The sequence below is a fragment of the Festucalex cinctus genome, chromosome 1, assembly GCF_051991245.1.
Source record: "Festucalex cinctus isolate MCC-2025b chromosome 1, RoL_Fcin_1.0, whole genome shotgun sequence".
Classification (NCBI taxonomy): domain Eukaryota; kingdom Metazoa; phylum Chordata; class Actinopteri; order Syngnathiformes; family Syngnathidae; genus Festucalex; species Festucalex cinctus.
The window spans coordinates 58,840,764-58,860,162 of NC_135411.1; the positions used below are offsets into that span (position 1 = coordinate 58,840,764).

At 39.8% G+C, this 19,399-nt stretch overlaps 2 protein-coding genes and 1 long non-coding RNA gene across 4 annotated transcripts in view; 1 reads left to right on the plus strand and 2 right to left on the minus strand.

Moving 5' to 3' along the window:
- LOC144002387 (uncharacterized) overlaps window positions 1-19,161 on the minus strand; it is a 258,898-nt gene extending 239,737 nt beyond the window's left edge. The window contains exon 1 of the long non-coding RNA XR_013278724.1: window positions 18,913-19,161. This is a non-coding gene — a long non-coding RNA (uncharacterized LOC144002387). The remainder of the gene's footprint in view (window positions 1-18,912) is intronic.
- LOC144002192 (uncharacterized) lies at window positions 784-6,986 on the minus strand. 2 transcript variants are annotated; one of them, XM_077497196.1, is made up of 5 exons: window positions 6,160-6,986; window positions 6,021-6,043; window positions 5,709-5,789; window positions 5,531-5,632; window positions 784-5,445 (listed from the first exon to the last, which is right to left on the minus strand). In XM_077497196.1, the coding sequence occupies exon 5, from the start codon at window positions 5,267-5,269 to the stop codon at window positions 1,022-1,024; it is 4,248 nt and encodes a 1,415-aa protein (XP_077353322.1). In that variant the 5' UTR covers window positions 5,270-5,445; window positions 5,531-5,632; window positions 5,709-5,789; window positions 6,021-6,043; window positions 6,160-6,986; the 3' UTR covers window positions 784-1,021. The 2 variants fall into 2 exon arrangements, with proteins under 2 accessions (XP_077353322.1, XP_077353313.1); XM_077497187.1 differs by lacking the exon at window positions 6,021-6,043.
- On the plus strand, window positions 8,636-17,797 carry LOC144002274 (cytochrome P450 2K1-like). Its single transcript, XM_077497347.1, has 10 exons — window positions 8,636-8,706; window positions 10,099-10,319; window positions 10,398-10,560; window positions 11,095-11,244; window positions 13,076-13,236; window positions 14,819-14,998; window positions 15,228-15,369; window positions 15,686-15,870; window positions 16,239-16,380; window positions 17,423-17,797. The coding sequence occupies exons 2-10, from the start codon at window positions 10,104-10,106 to the stop codon at window positions 17,608-17,610; spliced, it is 1,527 nt and encodes a 508-aa protein (XP_077353473.1). The 5' UTR covers window positions 8,636-8,706; window positions 10,099-10,103; the 3' UTR covers window positions 17,611-17,797.
- Window positions 19,162-19,399: the final 238 nt, after the last annotated feature.

Below are 19,399 nucleotides of genomic sequence, written 5' to 3' on the forward strand. Positions count from 1 at the left end.
TTATTTATTAGACCGCCTAAAAGACTTCCGAGGACAGGGGCGAATGCCCCCAACAAGGGTAAGATAAAACCACCCTTTTGAATCAAGACCGCACGTTTTTTCTTCAGACTTTTTTTCTTATCGGCCAATTCTCTGATCACCTTCTTTTGCTTTTTTAGCCTCTTATACTGCGAAGGACTCAGCGGTATGTGACCTTTTAAGAGATTTAGAGCAATCTCGCAGAGAGCTTTCACCAAGCTAGCGGGACCGCGCAAAAGTATGTCTTTACGTTTCTTGGGCTTGGCGTGAAACAAAGTTTTGAGCAGCGGAGCATTTCTTTTTAAAAGCTTCGACATCTTATTAAGTCTTGGGTATGTAGACGGTAGGCCACTGATGAGCTAGTAAGCCCGTCCTCAGTCTATATTGATCTGGACATGTCGGGGTTAAATCCACTAATAAATACCCGTGAGCGTCTTTGGTAGCGTCTTCAAAGCTTTCCAAAAAATACTTTTTCTTTGAGGGAAATATCTGATTAGCCAAAACACTCGTTTGTAATTTATCACGCGGGTTTTTAAACAACACCATATAATTACTGTTGAGGCTGATTGTCCGGCTGTATTTACCTTGATGAAAAATGTTCTGCGTTAACATGATGACGCTCATATTCCTATGATGTCTATATTGGGTAAAAATTCTTACCACCTCAGGGTGGTCCGACGCCTGAAAGATGACGTCGTCCAGAATAACCAAATGACTTTGACGCGCTGGAAACAAACTTTCATCCTCAAAAGAATCAGGGAGACCTTTCACAAAGTTAATATTTTTATTCAGCTTTTGAAGTTCCTCGTACAGAGGTTGAAAAGAAGTGTAGATCCATACAACATTGTCAGGAAGACTTTTCATAACATGGTTACAATTTTCCAAGATACTTTTTACAAAATATGTTTTTCCACACCCGCTTGGTCCAGATATTAAACAAGAAAAGGGGGGTTGAAGCCTCGGATCAAAATCAACTTGATTTAACTCCATTTCACAAAACACACTAATAACCGAAAGGCAGGGTGCGTCCGTGGGGGATAAGACGTCTCTTGTCATATACCACCCTGAACTTTTTCATGAATGACATGTTTTTTAGGTGAAAACCCTTTTTGTTACGCACGATAGTGTGTTGAGGCGTTTCAATCGTTCTGGTTTGTGTGCCTGATGAGTCAATGTACCCTTCGACTAAATTCTTGATGCTGTCAAAATTGACGCGTTTGCAAGTGTCATGGGTCTGTGTGATACCTTTTACCTTCATTGCCGTTTTCATGCTGTTCCTAGTTTGGTAGGCGTAACTTTTAGGACCCGCTGAAACAAACTCCTGAATGCTATCTCCTCCCAACTCGTCAGTCAAATCCCCCAAATAGTCACCTAATTCCAAAGGACTTTCGCCGTCTTTGACTACATAGACGAGGCTGTCCGTGTCGGTGTACAAAACACTCGTCTGCAGTCGCTCCAAATATGCGTACATTTTTAGACGTGCATAAGCCGTGGTCATGCATGCTGCAAAGATGTTAGCGGTTTTGGAGGGGGGGACGTTGCAACGTCGGTGGTAGCTGTACTGCACGATCGACCTTTGATCGTTGAGGAAGTGAAAGGCTTTGATCTCGTACACCCCCGAAAATAACAATTCAAAGAAGCGTTCTGTGCTGCTTACAATCTCTGTTTTATCCAAATTATCACGCTGTCCCAATTTGCCCCAAAAGTTGTTGAGGCATAATTTAGACACCTGCCTCTTACCCGCATTCACATTTATTTTTGAGGGGTCTAGTCTAATACCTTGGTGAGTCTCATAGTTTTCGATGTACTTTTCCCTACCTGCCTGATCAACGACGTAGGAAGGATACCCCGAGGCCTCTTGCTTCCCTTTAAGGAATGTATCGATGTATGCTTTGAAGACGTCGCTACTCGACGAGTCAAAATGCCACACCTCCGTAATTTGTGATACGGTGTAGCCCAGCTCGAGAGCCTTGTTGAATTCAGGCGTAACCCAAACACCGGTTAAGGCTCTCTCGTCATCGTTATGCGAACACGAACTTTCTTGATTGTTAAGTTCTGCGCACGTGCGACAAAGTGTAAACACCAGTTTACCTCTTGCCGTTTTGTAGGGCAGCAGGGGGAAATAGAGGCCTCGTGGAGGGTTGACTTTAGCTCTGATGAACCCGAAATACTTTTGGGGGTCATCGAAATTGTCGTGAATGATGGTAGGATGTCCTAACGGATAGGCACATGTGCTGTTGACAAAAGGATAAAGCGATGTAACATCGACGTACATTACACGTTCACCGGGGGCAGCCGTATAATGTAACACGAAGGCATTCGTTCTCCCTCCAAAAAGAGCTTTACGTGGTATAAGAGGCTCAGGGAATTTTGAATTGCGCAAGAACTCTCTTATATCCGGATTTGACTTTTTTAACCGCAGCCACTCATGCTCCCACATCAACACAAGCTGTACACCGTGCTTGACTTTTAGATCCTGTATTTTCTTTTTAACCCTGTCAAACTTTTCTTGAAACGGTCGTTTACTCATAGGACACTTTTGAGTAGGATCGTAACATTCACGGCATCCGTGATAGAAACATCCGAGATATTCCCATACATATTTTACGCCGTCTATCAAAGCGTACCCGTCTACATAGTACTGCCCGATCTTGACCTCCCCCTTGTTTAAGGCGTGAATAATAGGTATTTTTTGGCTGTGCGCCACCCACATTAGGTATTGGATCGAGTCGCGTGAGAATGATTTGGATTGTTGTATGTAATTATCGGTCGGCGTAATAGCCAATGTTTTAGGTGTTAGGAAATTGTTCCGGAACACCTTCATGCAGGAGGAGGCGATAGTTACAGAATTGAACGGGTCTGTACCAGTCGCATTAAGAAACTCCTCTCTAAATTTCTCACAAGCTGTCGCCAAAATATTCACATCATTTCTGCAGTACATTAGAGCTTCCTGAGCAAAATTGAAGGTTCCCTTACACGCTACCTCGTACCATTCAAAAAACTTTGTACGATGGACCGTCGACATACGCTCTATCCCATAATATTTTGGATCAGGGTAGGGACCGATGTAATTTAAATGGTCTAGAGAGCTAAAGCCATGGGGGAAATACCCTTTAGTTTGATCGATGAAACCTAGAGCTTTAGGCAAGGAGCTGAGGGGGATCGTGAGGAAGGACAAGGAGTCGATGTACCCCAGTTTGTAGTCCGTATCTGAGAAACAAATGACTTTGCTCCCTTGCATAATGACGCTGACATTAACCCCCATGTCTACCATTTTGTTTAGAATGATGTAAGCGTCAAAACCTTTGGCGTTGTGAGCGATTAGTTTAGACTGTTCAAAACGAGGGTTCCTGACATAATCAAGAAATTGTTCGACGCAATCAAGACCCAACCAATGTTTTTCCACCCCCTTTGTCGATTTGGTACACACTAGGTAGGGTTTGTGTTTACCGTCAGCACCTACGAATGTTTCAAAATCGTAGTAAATTATTTGTTTACAAGGCGCTTCCGGTTTTAGAGGCTGCATGTAACACAGATGAGGGTTTCCTCTCGCCTCATCACCGCCCTTAGGTAGAACCTCTCCACATACTGTGCATTTGGCTTGAGGGCATTTATGTTTAACATTCTCCCCCTGTGATTTGACGTAATATTCCACACTGCATTCGCTACATTTTTTGTATTTCTCACAGTTGCTAGTCTCGGATTTTGAGGTCTGTCTGCGTTCTTTGTGTTTAACGAAGCAACTCTCGTTCTGACATATTTTGTTACAATCGTTACAATGAATGGCTTTGAACGGTTGTTGTTTGCAGGTAGGGTCGAGACAGATGTGACAATGCCCCTCACAACTATGTTGTTCTTGGTTTTTATGCCCTTTGTAACATTGTCTGCAAAAGTAGGATTTCCCTATGAACTCCTTAACCGATTTTATTCCATAATAGTGTCCGTCTAATAGCAGTAAGAACACTGAGTCCTCTGATTTGGGGTATTGCGTCTCAAAAAAAGACAGGGGGCGTTCGCAATCCGCTCTATAAGCTATAACGATTTTGCGTTTCACAAGCGTTTCAAATTTGTGTACGTCCCTCAGACTAACGGCAGTCTCACAAGTCAACCCCACGCTTTGCTGTAAATAACGAGCCCTCTGTGTAGCCTGATCAACAGTCAACGATCCGTCAAGCAGGTATGCTAACGATCTAGCAAAGCATAATTTATCATCTTTGTCATACGTTATGTACAAACATCTCTTCTTCTTTTGAACCATTTCATCATTTGTAGTCAAAATTAGTTTGCGTTTGGCACCTCCTCCGCCATTAACATCAAATACAATCTGTACAACAAGTTCTAGACTATTGTCGGCCAGTAACTCTGTATTAGATTGTGCGATGCGATCTAGCAAATTATGGACTGCGTCAGTTACGTCATTCGGGTCATTAACAGCATCTAGGTAACAGTGCTCCCTCACATTTTCACCCACTATTTCTGCTTGGACTATATCACCGCGACTAGTCGATCTGATTACCTCCTGCACAGCTTCATTCAAATTATTGCCAATGTTTGTGTAGAAGGCTGCAAAATCAAGGGGGTCTTCGGGTCTCGTTGTATTTAGACGTCGTCTTATCTCCAAGTTGTTAAAATTCGGACGCCTAACTTGTCCCCCCACCTGTCTGTTTGTGTCTGAAGATTGTTGCAAGGTGGAATGTGTACTGGGGGTTGGTGCTGGGGGATGTTCTGCTTGAATGTGTCGATGTACCCGAGACTGTTGTTGGAGGTCTTGTCTAGCTGGTGTACTACTACCACCAGCTTCTGTCTGTTGCGTTTGATTGTGCGTGTATGGTTGGTATTGAAAGTTTTGTGTATTTGACACAAGTGTCTGCTGGCAATGTGTACTTCTGCTACCTTCTACATGTTGCGTTTGATTGTGTGGGTGTGGCTGGGAATGTTGTGAAAATGATACAGAGGATTGCTGTTGGTCATTTCTATGTATGTCTGGTTCAAGTATGTCCTCAACGGCTTCGCCGTTTGAAGATGACTGGTTAAGACGTGTAAGAGCCCTCTCTAAAGGATTAAAGAAATCAATAAAATCCTCAATGTGTCTTATAGCCACAAACGGATCGCCATCATCGTCGACGATTTCATCAGGCATTTGAAAAGGCTCGATTTGCATAGAGATCTCATCGTTTAAGGCATTTACAATTTCAGCCAAACCTTGACCTACATTATCTAAATCCATGTCACCCCCCTCAGAGTTTTCCATTTCAGATTCGCTTTCAATCGGTGGAAACCCGACGAATTCACCTTCCTCTTCGGCCCTCACGTTTTCACGCCTTAATATCTCTTCTTCTTCTTCTCCTTCTTCTTCTTCTTCGTCAGATATTATTATGACCTCAGGTTGAGCAGTCTCTGGGACCGTCTCGCTCAGTATATCACCACCTATAATCATACAACATTACCGGTTCATTTAAAAAATAGTAATACATAGGTTTTATTTTATTTTAAAAAAAAAAAGGAAATTTACCGTTCACTCCTGCAGATAATTCGTCATCCAATTCTTCCTCATCACTCGTAATTACGAAAATCTCCGGCTGTCTAACCCTCTCGTTCACATCCTCATTCAATTCTGTAAATATCCATTACTAACAGTTAATTTTAAAGCAAGAAAAAGCTCTAAACGTTTCAAAAAAAGAAATACTTACGCCGGATTCCTGTCACAACATCGCCACCTTGTGACGCTGAATAATAATACAGTTGAATTTCATCCAACAACGCTTCTAATTCTGTAAAAATTCAAATTTAAAATAAGAAATACGAACTCATTCACTCATTCAAAAAAAAATAAAATAAAAAAAAAACTCTCCTAACTCTATAAAATTAAAATAAAAGTAAAACAAAAAATACATATTAATACAGACTTATTCCAAAATCTCTCATAACTTAAAAATAAAATAAACGCTATAAGTATAAAAATAAAGTGATGCATCATTCCATTAAATAAATAAATCACTCACTAAGATGCTTGCTTTTCCAGAAGCTTCATTAAGATGTAGGGGATTTTATTTCATAGCAAAAACATTAATAGAAGTGAATATAAGTGCCACATTTGTATGAGTATATATACATATATAGATAATATCAAGAGTTAATTACCTGGATTCATCTTGGAAGCTCAGAGCCGATACCTCTTGAGAATTTTTCAGAGAAGTGAGTGTGGCATTGCGAAGGCCTCATATTACTTTTCCCCCTTCACCATAATAGAAATGGCTAGTACTTTTCCCCCGGCGGTTTTACCCATACTAAACGACTCCCTCCGATCACGTCATTCAATCTCATTATTATTCATTATTCACTCAATCTAGGGGGGCGTGCACCGGATCCGGAAGTTAACCAAACAATTAGCATTTGAACCCGGGTCAGCCATGATATCTGCAAAAACAGGTAGGAACACCACCTACACATCATCCATCTTCATTAAGGGGTCATTAATCTTCATTAAATGACATCAGGAAGTCATTAAGGGTCATTCATCTTCATTATATAACACCTGGAAGTCATTAAAGGTCATTCATCTTCATTAAACGACATCCGGAAGTCATTAAAGGTCATTCATCTTCATTAAACGACATCCGGAAGTCATTAAAGGTCATTCATCTTCATTATACGACATCCGGAAGTCATTAAAGGTCATTCATCCTCATTAAACGACATCCGGAAGTCATTAAAGGTCATTACCCCTCATTAAATGACATCCGGAAGTCATTAAAGGTCATTAACCCTCATTATATGACATCTGGAAGTCATTAAAGGGTCATTAATCTTCATTAAATGACATCAGGAAGTCATTAAGGGTCATTAATCTTCATTAAATGACATCAGGAAGTCATTAGGGGTCATTAATCTTCATTAAATGACATCAGGAAGTCATTAAGGGTCATTAACCCTCATTAAATGACATCAGGAAGTCATTAAAGGTCATTAACCCTCATTATATGACATCTGGAAGTCATTAAAGGGTCATTAATCTTCATTAGGGAGGGGTCATGACCCACACATGACCCCCCTAATCTAATTAAGAATGTCATCCATCAAATTTTGACAGAAGCGGCCTTGTAATATTCTCTCATGAGTAGCCGCAGGCGTCTGTTCTAAAGATAGCTTAGCCTGATGGGACAGTGAGATTTTCTAGGAATGTTGTAAAAAGTCATAATTTTAGTACAATAAATAAATAATAATCGCCAAGTTCTGTTCAGGCACCTCTCTCACTGATATTACAAGTAAGAACTACTAAAAATAATATCCACTTCATGGAGATGATAACGTTCACACTAGGACTAAAACGGCATAAAGGATCAAAGTACTAGAGGAAGTGGGACTGCATTATAAAATCTGAAAATTGAACAATTTGATATTAATGGCACTGTTTAGTTATTTTCTGTATAAAGTCTATCTGTGACACTGCAATTTTTTTCTTTTTGTTTGTATTTGTAAAAATGAAAAGATTTTTTTTAAGAAAAAGCTTTAAAAAGCGATGATTTGAAACTGACTGGCACCAATTTATAGAAATAAAGTGTTGCATATTGATATTTTTCTGTCTCCTAATTGCTAGAAATCAATAGGATCAGTGTCTTCAACTAAATGATATTTATTAATAAAAACATAATATTATAAAAGTTAAATTGAGCACATTTGCTATTTCAGAAACATTGTATGTATTAAACTGGTAGTCTTGTAATCTTGGTAGTCACATTAATCGGTACCTAAGAAGTAGGTCTCAGTTTCAAAAAGATTGGTGACCCCCTGCAGTTTTCTTTTCTTTAATCAATTTAGCTTTGCTGCTAGACAAGAAAATACAGTTTGCTGTGGGAATGTAAATTTAAAACATTAAAACGCTTCCAAATGTTAGTTCATTATATTGTCGTGTTCTTATTTTTTAAGAAAACCCCTTGCTTTAAGTCCCTGGGGTTAACGTGCAACATAAATAAATAAATAAATAAATGAATAAATAAATACAAATTGCTCCACAAAATTAGGAAGTTGCTCCTCAACTCAATTGATTCACAAAACTGCTTTGAAAGAAACAAGAAGATTCAAGCCTTGAAATGTAATAATTCATTTTTGTTCAGTTGTATTTTTTTAGTCATATAGTCTTTAATTATTAAATGGCTAACCTATACAATCTTAATAGATAAAAAATAAGCTGAATTTTTTAACTATTTTGATTTTTTTTTCTAGATTTAAGAGACCCATAATTATTTTTATTTAGTTGCATTTTAATTTATTTAACTTTATTTTGCAATAAGTGTGACTACAATGTGGTAATTGTAAAAAGAGGTACTTTTTTATTTGTATTCCTTTTTGGTATGTTTGTTATTGAATCTAGGGGGAACATTGTTGTTTTATTATTAAACATTTATTACCTGCTAATTTCATGAGCCAGTGGCCAACAATTTAGTAGCAAAGTTAGTTAAAAATGTTGTATTCTTCAAGTTACACATATTCTCTCTGTATTCTATTGTATTGTCCTTTTGATGTTTGTAGTTAAAGCAGCTATACTGAAGATTTAAAATTTCAAATCTCTACTGCCACCTGTGGCCGAAAACAAGCTGCACGCTCGTACACGCTGCGCGCACTCGTACGTGCACGACCTCAATACTGAAGACTGGGCTCTTCGTATCCAATTAAACTATGTTTTCAGAGGTAAGAAGTTTTATAATGTTATACAAAGCTGGCCACTTCACGGAATGAGACTCTCGATCCCCACTAAACAATTGATGTCCACGGGACGTGCAGATCATATTGCTTTAGTCGGTCGAAGTCCAGTCCTGTGCTGTACTCCAAAACGATGTGCAAATTACGTCAATCAATTGGACCTCATTCCGACGTCAATATACAGTTACATATTGTAGTCACCCCGCTCGACGGACGTCAACCTGATTCTAGTCATTATTAGTGTATGTCGCCCCCAGGCTAGCGTCATTGTGCGTTAGCCGAAAGGTGGGCTGTCATTTATGGAAATTGACGATTGTGAAAAACATATAGACCCATTCACTACTTAGTGTGATATGGCCGTTAATGTTATCGCCATTCAGTAGTACCGTTCACAATCCGTTAGCATAATGTAGCTACAATAGGCTGTTTTCACGGAGGAAAATAAGGCGACATTTAGCCTAATTGAAACGGCGCGGAATGGAACGTCTGTTCTTCATAAAGTCATTCTGTTCTATTTCATTCAACTTTGCCGCCCCTTTCACGCTAAATGTTGCCGTCCACCTCACTTTCACCCCAATAGTTACGACCGAGAAGTGATCGATCTTGAGGTTACTGCTATTTGAAAACAACACATTTTCTTCTAAATGTCAAGATACTCGCTTCTTACCTTTTGGAGTAGAAAGAAAGCCAGCTGTGAATCACTTTTCTAATCCAAGTCCGATCTCAACTCTCTCCACCGCTGAAATGTCAAACCAATGTTCACTCTCGGTCCTGCCCGACGTCGGTCACTATCAAGTTTAGATTTTTTTTTTTTTTCGTGGCACTTGACATTGTTTTCATTTTTTTTTTTTTTGAGCAGCCTTCAGTGGAGTAACAGCGGGTGTCTGGGGCAGCGAAAATCTTTACTAGTTCCGTCTTCGCGCGACAGAAAACAACTGACGATGACGCGCATGACGTCACATCCCGCAGACAGAGGGCGGGAAATTCGAAGGATTCGGACCGGATGCTTCCTAAATAATATTGGCCAGAGGCTTGTAGGAGTACCCATTGTGAACAGCTAAGATGTTGATCTACTAATTAGAATATGTTTCAGTCATAAATGGTCAAATAAAAAGGCTATTGTTAAGATATTTTTTGGGGAAATCCTCCATATAGTAGCTTTAAAGGCAAAAGCTGATGTTGTTTTCATTCCACTGAGTTGAAATGTTTAACCTCTTTCAACCTTGTCAAACCAGTTTGCCACCTCTAAATGTTTACAACAGCACAAAAGCTCATTTTCCAAGCCAAAGTAGGCGGGGCTTGCTTGCTGGAGCCCTCCAAATAAATACGAGTACACATGCCCTGTGAGAATCACAAACACCTGAGTCTCCTCCCCTCAAGACAACATGTCTGCTTTGGAAGATGCGTCAGCTACCTTGACTTCATCCAACGCAACGCCGGTTCTGGCGGGCGTCGCCGCACTGTTCCTCGTGGCTTTCGCCTCCAAACGCTTCAGCTCACCGCGGGACGCCAAGAAGGAGCCTCCGGGACCGAGGCCTTGGCCGCTGCTTGGCAACCTGCTGCAGCTGGATCTCAATTGGCTCGACAGAGGCCTGTGTGAGGTAATGTGCAAATCCCCTCTCACCCAGATGTCTCCTCTGTTGCTATTGTGTAACTATAAGTCTCTCCTTTTCTTGTAGCTTGCAAAATGTTATGGCTCGGTGTTCACTGTCTACATGGGCAACAAAAAAGTGGTGGTCCTTGCTGGATACAAGGCGGTCAAAGAGGCGCTAGTTGGCCACGCTGTGGAGTTCGGAGAGCGCTATATCAACCCTATTTTTCACGATAACAGTCAGGGTCATGGTAGGACAAGTCCTTTAACTGTATGTATTTGTTCATATATATATATATATATATATATATATATATTAGGGGTGCTAAAAAAATCGATTCGGCGATATATCGCGATACTACATCGCGCGATTCTCGAATCGATTCAATAAAAAAAAATCTTTTTTTTTTTTTATTTTATTTTATTTTTTTGTGTGTGTGTGTGAATCGATTTTTAAACTTCCATTTTTAATGGAAAAATATTCAACAAAACGTCTGACTTCGGGTTAGGGATTAATCGGTATCGAATCGAATCGTGACCTGTGAATCGTGATACGAATCGAATCGTCAGGTACTAGGCAATTCACACCCCTAATATATATATAAGTAAGTAAGTCAGTGATGATCGCACTCATTGGAGGTGAGGATGAAATAGAGATTCATGTCAAAAAATCCGAACTCACTCTTTAACAAAAACATTAAAACAAAAAAACAAAAAAATCTATCTACAGTACTAGTAGGCTACTAACGTATTGCACCTGTGTATAAAACCCCTACCTTTCACAGGCATTATTTTTGCCAATGGGGATTCCTGGAAAGAATTGAGACGTTTTGCCCTCAGCACTCTGCGAGACTTCGGCATGGGCAAAAAACTTGCGCAGGAAAAAGTCTTAGAAGAGTGCAGCCATCTCATTCCAATTTTGGAGAGTCATAAAGGTGAGCAATCCAATTTTGTCCTTGTGGCTTTATCGAGCACTGTTCTCAAACTGGAAAACTGATTTAATGTTTCATGTCAGCAAACGATTTAACAGGGTATGTTAAGTACAGTACACAGTCTGTCGGCATGCTCAAAAGTGGTACAATTTGGAGTTCTACCTAAATGTTTTGAAACAATATGCAAGACCAAACTACAATTGACAAGTCAGCAAATCAAATTAGCCATACACAACACAAAAAAAACCCCTGAGGAACTGTTATAAAAAGCCCACACAAATGTTCCTCATATAAAAATTGGGATTTCTTCCATCATTGGATAATTTCTTTTAACAAACAGTACATTGGCGACTTGAAATATGAGTGGCCAGACTTACAGGCATCTCGCCAGTGCCTTTGCCTGACATGCAGGCCCATGTCATCAAGGACTGTGGGAATTTGGATGTTTTCTTTAGGCAGTCCTCTTTGTAAATCTCACTGGAACGGCACCAAACAAAAGTTCCTGTGTCATCACCTCGTCCAATGCAGATTGGTGACTCATCACTGAAGATAACCTTCATCCAGTCGTCCACAGTCCATGATTGCCCCTCATTAGCCCGTTGCAGTCTTGTTCTTTTTTGTTTAAGCGTCAATGATGGTTTCCTTTTAGCTTTCCTGTATGTAAATCCAATTTCCTTGAAGCAATTTTGCAGTTCTGTCACATACATTGACTCCAGCTTCCTTCCATTTCTTCTTCATTTGTCTTGTGCATTTTCTGTTTTCAAGACATATGGCCTTTAGTTGTTTGTCTTGACGCTTAGATGTCTTCCTTGGTCTACCAGTAGTACGCTTGAATTGAACAATCTACCCATGCGGTTTGTACTTGGTCCAGATCTTCGATACAGCTGACTGTGAACAACCCACATCTTTGGCAACCATACGTGTAGCGTTACCTTCTTCAACAAGTTTGATAATCCTGTCATTGGTCTCAGGAGACATCTCCATTGTTGGAGCCATGATTTTTGCCAATCCGCTTGGTCCAGATAACTGCACCGTTTTTAACTGCTGGCTAACGAGCAGAAGTAGTTTGAGGGAGGTGCCGAATTACGGAAAGGAAATTGACTGGGTGTGTCTTTTATTTTCTGCTCAAAATGGAGGGATTCCATATTTTTTCCTCAGAATGGATTGATTCCATATTTATTTCCAGGCACTTGCTCTATAAAAGTAGCATTTACTGACCAGCACAATGTTTTTTCTTCATTTCTTTTAGTGTTTCTGAGAGCCAAGATGTTGCACTTTGGAATGACCTTACGACTGTTTCATGCTTTTTATCTGAGTTTGATCTACAGATTAGAACGTCTGAGTGAGTGCTCGTCCAAGAGTGGTGATTCCATACTTTTTGCTAGAGGTTGTACATGCTGGAACCATCATGTTGTTGCTTTATGATCCTCTCCGTTTTAAGTGCTTTGCCACCATCTTGTGGCATTTAGCGGTGTTTCTATATCTGAGCATTTCACAAGATCCTCAATTCTCCCAAAGATTGAAACAGATTGGAGCAGAAGTCGATATAGCCACCACTTATTGTTACTGACCAAAATCTAACTTTTATGCAACATTTTGAGAGCCTTGTTTGAAAACTGAAGCTTGAATCGAGGTTCTACAGGAACAAATGTGATTGTTTTATAGCAAGGAGGACGCACCTTAATGTAGTGTTTATGTCTGTTGTTTTGTTTTTATATTGCTGCAACTATGTCTTTGCTACCCCTCATGGTCAGCTCACTCTTTTTGTTTTTTTTAAATCTCAGTGTTGTTTTTTATCTGGTATATATAATGTGAGCAAGTTGAATTTCTTCAGGGCAACCGTTCGATACAACATCTTCACTGAGTTGCGCGACATCCAACATCATCTGCTCCATCGTGTACGGGAACAGGTTCGAATACAGCGACCCACGCTTCACGGACATGGTGCAACGAACCAACGAGAGCGTTCGCTTGTCTGGTTCGTTTCAGATACAGGTGAGCTCCATATATATGCCCCTATCCTGTTGTTCAAAGCCAGGGCTACAAATTCATTTGAGTTCAGGGGCCACATTCACCCAAATTTGGGGCCTGAGCTTTACATAACAACAGTTCAAAAATTACTACTACATTCTGAAAAGATTCACATTTGATGTTGTCTTTTTGAAAATATTGCTAGCAATCTGAAAATGTCAATACAGTGTTCCCTCATTTATCGCGGGTTCATCTTTCGCAGCCTCGCTGTCATGTTTTGGTTCGGAGGGGGTTGTTTGTTTGTTTTTTAGTTTTGGGGTGTTTATATTGTCTTTTGTCTGGTTTGTCTCATCGTTAACCTTGTCCACCTGCGTGCATCTTCCCTTCCCAGTGTGTGTTGCCAATTAGTGCCCTCTGCCTGCTGTGTTCCCCAGGTGTGTCGTGTTAGTGTCTCGTTAGTGTGGTGTATTTAGTCTGTGTTGTGTGTTCCCTCCGTGTGGGAGTATTGTCCCTATTAGGTTGCCTCGTGTTCCGGTCTGTTGTTTCCCATTTGGTCCCGTCCCGTCCCATCCCATCCCATCCCATCCCGTCCCGTCCTGTCCTGTCCTGTTTGCTCTTCTCGTCTCCTAAGTCTAGTTTACCTACGTCGCCACAGTCAAGTTTCCCTACGTTGTCTGGGCAAGTCGCTCCACGTCTTCCCAGCCAAGTGAGTCTCCCCTATGTTGTCAAGCCAAGTCTCCCCTTGTCAAGCCAAGTCCGCCCACGTCCAGCCTTGTCACAGTCTTGTCAACAGTCCTCTCACGTCCCGTTCTCTCATTTCTTGATTGTTGAAAATAAAATCCTCACGGTCCTCCCAATGTCATGTGTCTTCACCATTGGGTCCTTCCACCACATTCACTCCGCACCCACCAATCATGACACTCGCGAATTTTTTTACAGAGTGCTTTTTGGTTTGTTTACTTTTTTGGTCTTTGCGCTGCCGTGACTCTTGAACCCTACGCCTGACCGGGGCCATACCATACGGGCATCTGCGGATTTGTCTCGACAAGACCTTTCCAACTGTGTCTGTCCCGTCGCTCCACGACATTGCATTCAAGAGATAGAAAATATATACTGTGCTGTATAATAAGTAAATTAAAAAAACAAAACAATAGAATTTTAATGGTGAAAAATGACTGTAAATGGAAAAAAAAATGTAAATGATGAACGAAAAAGCATTCATAATAAACTAAAAATCATACCAAAACGAAATAACATATATACTGTGCTGTATAATAAGTAAATTAAAAACAAAACAAAACATACTTTTAATGGAAAAAATGAATATAAATGAAAAAAACATATGATTAAAGAAAAAGCATTTATAATAAAGTAAAAATCATACCAAAACGAAAAAACATAAATAAACAATATATATATATATATATATATATATATATATATATATATATATATATATATATATATATATATATATATATATATATATATAATTAATGGGAATTGAAAATAAAATGTCATGGCTAATTTTTGGAACGTAGCACCGGCGATAAACGAGGAAACACTGTATTATGAGCCACTGTTTTCATTTGCATTTGTGTGGCAGCTCTACAACATGTTCCCCTGGTTGTTTCGTTGGGTCAAACATCGGCAGATGTTTCTAAGCAACCGCGACAAGAACATGGAGGCCATAGGAGAGCTTTTGCAGCAACGGAAGGAGAAGCTCGACCCTCAAATGTGCACGGGGCTGGTTGACTGCTTCTTTGTCCGCAAGCAAAAGCAAGAGGTGACTTGGTGGGGGAGTTCCGTTCCTTTGTGCTGTACTCTTGTCATGAACCGATGCTGACACACTAGTAAAGTTAGAATTAAAGTAAAAGGGGAAAAAAAAAACACACCATGAATATAAAACAATTGAATGAGAATCAGTAAGTACAACATTGCCTAGCAAAGTTATTCACTGTATGCCGTTTGTAACCCCATGCACGGTATTAAACATGTTTTTCCATTTCCTGTAGGAAGCACGTGTTGAGCAGGGCTACTTCAATGAGCATAACATGAATTTCGTCGTTGGCAACTTGTTTGCAGCAGGCACCGACACCACCGCTACCACGCTGCGATGGGGCTTGCTGCTCATGGCTAAATATCCACAAATACAAGGTAGGCATGCATGCATGCCGGCATACACAGAGCGGTACTGTAGTCTTTTGGGTTCCATTCTGTCCTTGCATGGGCTTTCTTCTCTTTTTGAAACGGAAAGATGGACCATGTTAATCCAAGATAAGATGAAAACAAGTTAGTGTATATTTTTCATATTTAAAACATGAATATATCATATTACACATGAGCCTGAGTCTGCACTACACAGCAACTGAGCAGGTGACAGATGTAATAATCAAGCTACATAATGAATCAATAATGAAATCTCAATGATCGATTTTTATTGATTGCCAGAGACATATGTGTTTGTTTCTAGAGCGCGTCCACGAGGAGCTGAGTAGGGAGGTCTCAAGCCGGCTGATTGACGTTGAGGACCGCAAGAACCTTCCGTACACCAACGCCGTCATCCATGAGATTCAGAGATTCGCCAACATCACCCCGATGGCTATTATGCACCAAACCAGCGAGGACATTACCTTCCAGGGCTATTTCATCAAAAAGGTTACTTAATTGCAGTTTCGCTTGCTCACCAGTGGCGTCAATCTTTCATGTTTTCATGTTGCTAGCTTCACGCACATAATAGGAAATGCTATAGACAGGCTAATGAAACTAGCGTTGTTTATGGTAGTTATAAACCCAAACGTAAACGGTAGCAACACATGCAGACAGCCATTTTATTTTATTTTTTCCCCCAGAATGTAATTTGTCAAGGTGAAATCTGTCAATCAGAAAATCCTGCAAATAGGAGGTTTTGGATTTCGGCCTTTGATTTAGTTTGTGATCTGCGAAAATTGACATGATCTAGCCTGTTTGAGTTGCGTCCTCCTTGGATGCACTCTTGAGCTTATTGGTCTTTTCCTCACACACAGGGCACCATTGTGATTCCTCTGCTTTCTTCTGTCCTCTATGATGAGAGTGAATGGGAGACGCCAAACACTTTCAACCCTTCCCACTTCCTGGATAAGGAGGGTAACTTCATCAAGAAGGATGCCTTTTTGCCCTTCTCTGCAGGTACAACCAGGCTCAAGTTGTGTTGATTTGGCGGCCATTTTAGTTGAAAATGCTTATGGGTCCTATTCATATTTTAGTCCACTTTTAGTCACTGAAAACTTCTAAAGGGTTCACTCACAATTTGTATAATAAAAAGATTTGATTTGTATTTAACAAGAGTTTATACAAACTGTAATAATTTGACAGAATAGTACCACGTTAAGAAGACAGAATGCCCCAACACAGCTAACACAAAACTACGCCTCATCCAGTCTAAAATTTCCCTACATATTTGATACACTCAAACAACTTGGGTCAATACTCATATTAAGTATGTCAACGCATTATTGCATTTACTGCCCAGCAAAAACATCCCTGCATGTTCACAATATAGCAGTAGTTAACACACATAAGATCATGAATTAACGTTAGCAGAACAAAGCTAACTTTAGCTTGAAGGTAGCTAACAGCCCATAGCTAACTTTTGCCTGAAGCTTTTATATATATATAAATATACACATATATATATATATATATATATATATATATATATATATATATATATATATATATATATATATATATATATATACACACACACACGCATACATACAGTCAAGCAAACACGCACAACACATACAAAGGTTCCCAGGCGGGGAAGCGAACCTACGCCATCTGCACCGAAGGAAAGTGATGGTACCGTTCACCTGAATCTAGCTACGAGCTCATTTGCGCATTTGTTATGTTGAAAAGTTTACGCTTACAATGAAATTATCACAAGCCGATAGTTGAGTAAAATCAGATGTTAATAAGAAGCTGTATGTTAAGTGGACTTGATGTAATTCACCTTCGTATGATCATCAGTTGGCTATGTGCTTCACACATTTTTCGCTTTCTACTAGTAGCTAGTAGCGGTTGTCCAATGAAAGACGAGATGAACTGTATACAGAATTCAAAATAATTAATTCTTCACGACATACAGACGTCAAACAACACATGCTGGACATACATTCGCCAATATATAAAGGCGTACAAGGAAAATTGCGGTTGTGTAATGTTGCAGGCCGCAGGGTTTGTCTGGGAGAGGGTCTGGCCCGGATGGAGCTCTTCCTCTTCTTCACATCTCTTCTCCAGCACTTCCGCTTCACTCCTCCGCCCGGAATTTCCAAGGACGAGCTGGATTTGAAGCCCTTGGTGGGCTTCACCCTCAATCCCATGCCTCACCGGCTGTGTGCCATCAGGCGCCAGTGATGGACAAATACTATTCACAGTGGTCATTGAATGCAATGCATTACCTCCTGTGCTTTTTGTGTATTTACTCAACTGAATAAGGAATAGTGTGTCACATCTATAATACTGTATTCCATTTCTTTCATTAGATTATGCAATTGTAATACAATGGATGTCATCAAATCATAAATAAAGCACAAGCAAATCATTTCATGGTTTATTCTTCAGCAAATCAGTTAGTTTACCATCTTAAACGGCAATTAAAATCGTTACATAGGGCTGTTCGATTATGGAAATCATAATCCGATGACTTTATATATATATATATATATATATATATATATATATATATATATATTAGGGGTGGGAATCTCTGACATGAGGCCGATTCGATATGTATCTCAATACACAGGTTGCGATTCGATTGAAAAACGATTATCTTTCAGAACAAAACGGTTCGATACGGTTTGATTATGTTTAGGAACAATATGATTTTTGATTTGATACGATTAATTTCAATATTCAAAACTTAAGTGACATTTGTTGCTTGTATACATTAATCTTAAAACACCACAATTTTTTACAATATCTACAAATGTGTTAAAAAAACAACAACAAAAATGTCTTCTATATTTTTATATATTGAATCCATTATTTAAATAGACCGGAACAAAGGGCTGGGCGATATGACTGAAAAATGTATCAGTTTAAATGTGTATTAGTCTATTGACAGTTATAATTGTTTGTTTGTTTTTTTTCCTTTTTTTATTCAAAATAAGGATCAGGAAAACAAAAGGCTGATAATTCAATTTGAAATATATATATTTAACCTTTAAAGAGACACCAACACAATTAAACAGAATATGTGCACAGTGTGAAGTATTTCAGAAACGTAAATTTAAGACATGAAATAAATCTACCGTCCAGCCAAAAGAAATATGAAGCCACCTTATGAAACAATAAATCTATCAAACACATTTTAACCACGTAATATATGCAAAAATATTTCCAAAACTGCCCTTCCCTTTTTATCAACAATTTTTGTTTTTCTTTGCCATCACATTCATTTTTGGTTAATGTATGACATCGTTTTTGTTTTTTTAATCTGAGACAAGATGATGACCACGGAATCACAACTATTCATGTTTTTTTTTGGGGGGGCTGTCGTTCATTTTGAGTTTGATGACGTAATTGCGGGCACGTCTCAGTTCTCCTATCTGCTGCTCATGCTAGTTGTAGACATTGACAGGGAGCCACAAACTGAGAAATGAGATACTTGCAGTGTGCTTTTAGCTTAGCTGGTGTGTTGGCTGTGGGACATACCTGTGTCGTTTGAATCCATGCATTGGATCGTCACGGGAGTTATTCTTTTTGGCTCGCGCGCAGTACCAACGCCGGCCCGAGACATACAAGTGCACCGAGAGGACTCGATAGCCATGGGAAATACCGAGATGTACGGCACCGGCTTCTGCTACTGTCTTCAGTTGATGTTGTCACTCGTTGTGCGCGACTGCGCGCGCGTGCCGTGTCGCAAGCACGGCTTTGACGGTGTGCCAAAAAAAAAAAGTGCGTAACGTCTTTGCATTATGTTTACAACATCCGGGGAATGAAGCGTCTCTGAGCGCTACTTTGCTAGCTCTCTGTAAACACGGAAGTAGCTTGAATAGTGCTGCTACTGAAATGTAAACAAAACAAGTAGAGCACGAAGCAGAACTCTTGCTATTGTTATGAAAACCATAAAGCCTCATTCGCAACCGATTCACAGCAACGCGATATCCGGTCCACAACTTTACAAGCAATGTATCTAAGG